This window comes from Geospiza fortis, unplaced genomic scaffold (genome assembly GCF_000277835.1).
Source record: "Geospiza fortis unplaced genomic scaffold, GeoFor_1.0 scaffold171, whole genome shotgun sequence".
NCBI classification, from domain to species: Eukaryota; Metazoa; Chordata; class Aves; order Passeriformes; family Thraupidae; genus Geospiza; species Geospiza fortis.
The window spans coordinates 4,938,598-4,944,221 of record NW_005054313.1 but is presented as its reverse complement, the minus strand read 5'-3'; the positions used below and the strand labels follow the sequence as shown (position 1 = coordinate 4,944,221).

The 5,624-nt window shown below is 39.3% G+C and overlaps 1 protein-coding gene across 1 annotated transcript in view; it reads right to left on the bottom strand.

Moving 5' to 3' along the window:
• LOC102040312 (tropomodulin-3) overlaps positions 1 to 4,880 on the bottom strand; it is a 17,405-nt gene extending 12,525 nt beyond the window's left edge. Inside the window, exons 1-2 of the mRNA XM_005419652.2 lie at positions 4,684 to 4,880; positions 3,164 to 3,320 (exon numbers count right to left, since the gene is read on the bottom strand). Of these exons, the coding sequence (XP_005419709.1) occupies positions 3,164 to 3,320; positions 4,684 to 4,809 (283 nt within the window). The 5' untranslated portion in view covers positions 4,810 to 4,880. The remainder of the gene's footprint in view (positions 1 to 3,163; positions 3,321 to 4,683) is intronic.
• Between the last annotated feature and the right edge of the window lie 744 nt (positions 4,881 to 5,624).

The following is a 5,624-nucleotide window of genomic DNA, read 5'->3' as shown; positions in this document are numbered from 1 at the left end:
AGGAATGCAAAGGGAAGAGAGAGCCACAATTAGAAGAGTGCAAAGGCTGGAAATGCAAAGCTTAGTGTACACAGCACTTAGCTAATGCCTTGCACTATGCAGCATAAAGTACATTACTATCTCAGATATGTTTTTATCTCAGCAGCAATAATTGTCTTCTTCTGCTGTTCCAAGAGAAGGGAGAAGGAGGAGGAGCATTGGTCAGAGTCAGTCAGATGAGTGGAACACACTTGAGGGCAACAGCCTTCAGTGCTGAAGCCTTGCTTTACTGCTTGGATGAGAGCTCCTTCTCCTTGCAGTATACCCTGTAAAATCTTTATGACATACTTACATACACACATTGAGACAAAGCTAGTTCTGTTGCAATATTACCACACTGATCTCATGAATCTCTTGAACAATGGTTTACTGTATAGTTCCACACTTAATTGGAACAGAATGTGACTTAAATCATTAAATCGTTTTTTAAAACAAAATAAGTTTTTAAGGATGCTTTTAGAAACAATATCAAGGCACTGGGAAAATGGAATACAGTATAATTTAGGGATAAAACTTTGCATTTCTTTGGCATTGTTCATTTCACCACAGCAGGACACTTTACATTATTTCAGATCTTCCACATGCCATAGCACAAAACAGAAGACGTTCCAAAGACCTGGAGAAATTACATCATCTATCACTGAAAGAGTAGCAACACTATTTTAATAACATGTAACCCCAAAATTAGGTGCTTGGGGCATCTGGAAGAGAGTCTTTTCCTTCACACTCTAGTAGGAAAACAAGGTTACCAGAATCAGTAGCAAGACAGGATATTTAAAATTAATCTAGGGTAAGCTTCTTTAATAAATCTGCAGACCAAATTGCCGTGCAGAACATCAGTTCTACTAAAATAGAAAAAGGAAAGAGAAGGGTAGCTTTTTCCTCTTCTTGTTCCATGAAATGAATAATTGGAACAAGTTAGAGCAAGGAGACGAGCCAGGGACACAGAAATATTTTAGCAAATTCTGACCCAAAAAATGGCACCAAAAAAAACCAGCTGCAGCTCCAATCCACCTCTCTCCTTCCAATACCTCTGGAACTGAAGGTTGTATTTGTCACATTTCTCCTAAATTAACACGAGAATCAAGCAGGATTTTCACCTACCCTTATTCCACAACTTGCTATTGTTTCTCCATAACATGTATTTCTAGATGAAGTGAAAAATTATAACCCAGCTTAGCTGTCTGTTGATCTGTTTTAATATTAATGAAAAACACATCAGGATACAAGCCCTCTATAGCAAAAAACATCCTACTCAAGTATTAAGTTGCACCCTATGCCCTTTCCAAGTTCTCCATCTAGATCAGTATCATAATTTCTTGATTTAAAATATTAAATTATTTACGTTTGCCATTTTTGTGTAAAATGGCAACAAATCTGACAGCAAGTCAAATTTGAACCATAACACTTTCATGAGGGGAAAAGAAAAGGTTATCCCTCACCTACTCCAACATGAGCTTGACCTTCTTGCCTCCTGCCCACTCAACAGCGCATCAATTTGGATACTAAACACTTGTTTTAATGAATGTTTAGTTTTAATGAAAGTAATCGACATTTAATTTTTATATTATTTTCTCTTCTCCTACAGCACTCAAATAAATGTCAGAAGTTACTAAATAGCAACTTTTTTTTACGAGATACAGGAAATTTTACTACACTGGTATGACTCATTGCAACATGCAGACAGACTATTCAGTAATACTTTATTACATAAAGGAAATGACATTTGGTCTTTCTTAACCAAGTTCTGCATTACAGCTGGACCCTTCTGTTTCTCTAAAAGATTCTCACAGATTTTATCTACCCAAGCAAATACTTTTATGTGTGCATGTGACGTAAGCTGACTTTAGAGAGCCATCTATGTGAAAGAAGCACTAGCAGTCAGCAGAAAATGCAGCATTAGAGCACATCCTCCTTGCCCAGCTCACTCACAGGATTCAAGGATTCCCCTATCACCTGTGAGCCCCAAATATACTGAACTCAATCACACTTAGCCATCAGTCTGTCTCCAACATAGACTGGCAGATGTGTCAGGAGAGCAGCAGGAGCCAGGCACAGCTGAATACAACATGAACAGGTCCTTGGCAGCAGCAGGGGTGCCACGAAGGCATTGCTGCTATGGGTGCCTCTGCCTTCTACAGTCAATACATTGCACTGTCCTGCACTTGGTTACTCCCGCAGGTTCAGTCACCAAACTCCCATTCTGCTGTCAGCAAAGAGTGCCACAGTTATCTCTCAACACAAAGGGAACTGAGCTACAAAATAAAGCAAAAAATGCTCTGTGAAGGAAATCTCTCATACACAGTGCAGCACACTGTAAAGTCACAATCTCTCTGTTATTCAAGGGAAAAGGAAGGCACCAGCATTGTCAGGTAAAGCTATCTGGCACAGGAAGAGAAAATGCAAATACCCCAAACAAAATTTTCACCAAATAGACCCCACAATCATATACACAAACTCAGTGGATGAATGAAGACTCAATTCTGAAATAAGCAATGATTCATACCAGAGAATTAAGCAGAATTAAAGGGTTTCCAACCCTTAAGAAAAGACCACAAACCACTGCCAGATTTCAAAACTCGTGATGTTAACTATATAATTAGCCAGGAGTAACTATGCAATCTTATTAAACCCTTCGGTAAGGATGCTAGAAAAACACCATGACTGCATACACCACTTGTACGGCCTTGTCAGCCTACATCATCTTCAAACATTACTGTCTACCACAACATCATCCAATTTCTCTAATCCAACACAGTGCTACAAAGGTTGCTGTCTCTATTCAGCACAAGGCATAAGCCACAGGCACCATGACAGCATTATTGACATAAATCAGAGTTAGCTCTTACTTTGAGGATATCATGCCCATCAGAACTTCGCAATCTACGATAAAATCTCTGAGTCTTATTTCCTTCCTGTGCTACACACAAAGAGCACACCAGCCCCAGCAGCACAAATGCCTGAACAAGAAACCTCCTGGCCCTGCACAGTAGCAGCCATTGGAAATGCTGCGAGTTAGAAGCATTACAGCTACCAGTGCTTCAATCAATTTTGGTTCACGGTAGTTCTGGCTCCTCCACTTCAGAGATTTCACAAGCACTCACACAGGAAGGGGTGCTGTTACCTTTCTTTTCCCTTGTAAAAGGCACATAGTCTTCCCTGTCCTTGTACTCCAGCGCCTGCTTCTCCAGGTAGGCCAGAAGCCGCTCCCTGTCGAAGGGAGCCGAGGCCTTCTTGGCAGTCTGGTCCTTCTGCCGGAAGCCTGCAGGCAGCAGTGCGTTCTGCAAAACAAATGGAGCAAAGCTTACCAAGTCTGGCTGAGCACCTGCTTAGTTTCATTTCCCATTTCCTTCTCCCTGTCTGCAAGGTTCAGCCCTGATACATCATCTTTTGTAGGCAATCTTTGATGCCTCTGCCAACTTCCTTTTTTTGGGGCAGGGAAGGACACAAGGTAATCTAGACATGGAGAATATAATGAAAATACAACACACTGTGCTCTCAGTAGGATAGAAGCAATTCTTTAAGTACAATAGCTCCCAGCATTCAATTTGCCAGTTACTTTGCATTACTTTACTAGAATCAGCACTGTTTAAATAAGCAGTACTAAATAAAACTCAGCTATTTACAGTTTAGACATTCAGCAAGAGACTATTTCCTCTGTCACTTACATCAATGTGATTTTAAGTCTTTAACACAACTGACTCCACTATTATTTTAATGCAGTATTTCTGGTTTTGACCTGACTCAAGGTGGGATGTTTCTTTGATAATATCAACATATTTCAACTAAAGAGAACATAAAAGGATATTAGTACAGAATTTATAGGAATTCTGACTGCCATGAAGGATAACCAGTCCCTTTTGCCAGTTCTCCTCTGTTAAAACATCCATAAAGTCAAAGGCATTTAAAATATCAGTAATATCTTGCAGTGCAACAAAACAGGTGATCATAATATTCTGAACCAATCCCTGAACATCAAGATTAAACTAATCCTGGTTTTATTAAAGCAAAACCAGAGAGAACCAGGAGGTGAAAACACAAGTCTTGAAGTCTGAATTTAGCTCCAATATCTGTAGAGGACAACTCAGCTCTTTGTAGCAGAAAGCTGTAATATTCTTTTTTCAGTACCCCATGCTGACATAATCATTCAGGAGCTTAACAATTACTTGTCTTCTCTTCACAAAGTCAGCATGGGGACAGGAATAGATATATACTACCAGACACAGGACCAGGAATCATTAAAAGAGGTTGGCACCCTCCTACTCCCATCAAACTCCACAGCAGAAATAATAAAACAAACATGGATGCAAAAGAGCTGTTTACCAGACAGCACTGGAAACAGGAAAGTTAAACAGGCCTTTCTAAATAAACTTTCTTTTCAAGAACATGAACAACAGCAATTCTTATTTATAAATCAATCCCGGAAAGCTCCTCCCAGCTATCCCTTCTTATGTTCTCCTTGGCTGCAGTTGTGTCCACCTTGCAAACAGGAAATAAGCACTATATACACATATATATCTGAGAGATCATCAGCAGGCTATGAAAAAGACTCTGTCCAAAAGTATATTGTACAAAGTCTCAATTTATTTTAGACTAGTAATGGAACAAATGAAAAAAATAAAACTTCTCTTGGCTAATGCCTACCTCGGGGTCAAGATCATCCAAAACAGTTTCCAGTTGTTTCAGCTCTTCTTCCGAAAGTTTGCCAAGAATTTCATCCTCATCGAGATCTTTGTACTTGTCCAAGTCCTTTCGAAATGGGAGCGTCATGACTTGGGCAGTAGCAAGTTGCTCAAGCACTTCAAAACCAAGTCTTAATTCTTATCCAGATCTATGAAAACCTTTTAAAAAGAAATAAGGAGAGTTAAGGTAAATATCCCAACCACAAAGCATCTTCAGCCTCCACGTACATCTGTGAAAGGAAAGCTCTGTCACCCAGTACACGTATGTGTTGCTCCTCAGCTGACAAGGAGCACCTGGAAGCTGTGCTTCTTCACTGATGAGAATCCTGTCCCACCATGCCTTTGGCCATCAGTAATCAAAGTATACCTAATTAAGCTATATCTATTTTCAAATCAAACTCAATACCCAGTCCTCTTGACAAGAACACCTAAGCCATAATTCCCACAGAGCAGGGCAGGGGAGAGGAGATCCTACTATTTATGAGTTCAGTTTAACACCTTCATTTTTTACACATAATGAAGCCAAAAGAAGAGTTAAGATGTTCCACATTTATTGTTGCTACAGCATTTCAAGGGCACTTAAGGATAACTTCCTATAAACAAGGTAATTGGTTATTACTGACTCATACCCTTGCATATTACCTACAGAGGAAACAAAGGAAGTTTGCCTCCAAGTTAATTATAGCACTACCATTGAAACAACATTCTGTTCTCTCCAAGGAAAATTACAATAGCTTGATGAAAAGCATAGGAAATACAGCTTCTAAGTGGCAGCACTCCAGTCAATCCTATGACCATAAAAAACCTGAAATTTAAAATAAACAATTTTAAAAAAATTAAAAATAAAGAATAAATTGATCCCTAAATGTTCTATTTAGAGGAAACCAGGGTCCTTCAAAATGT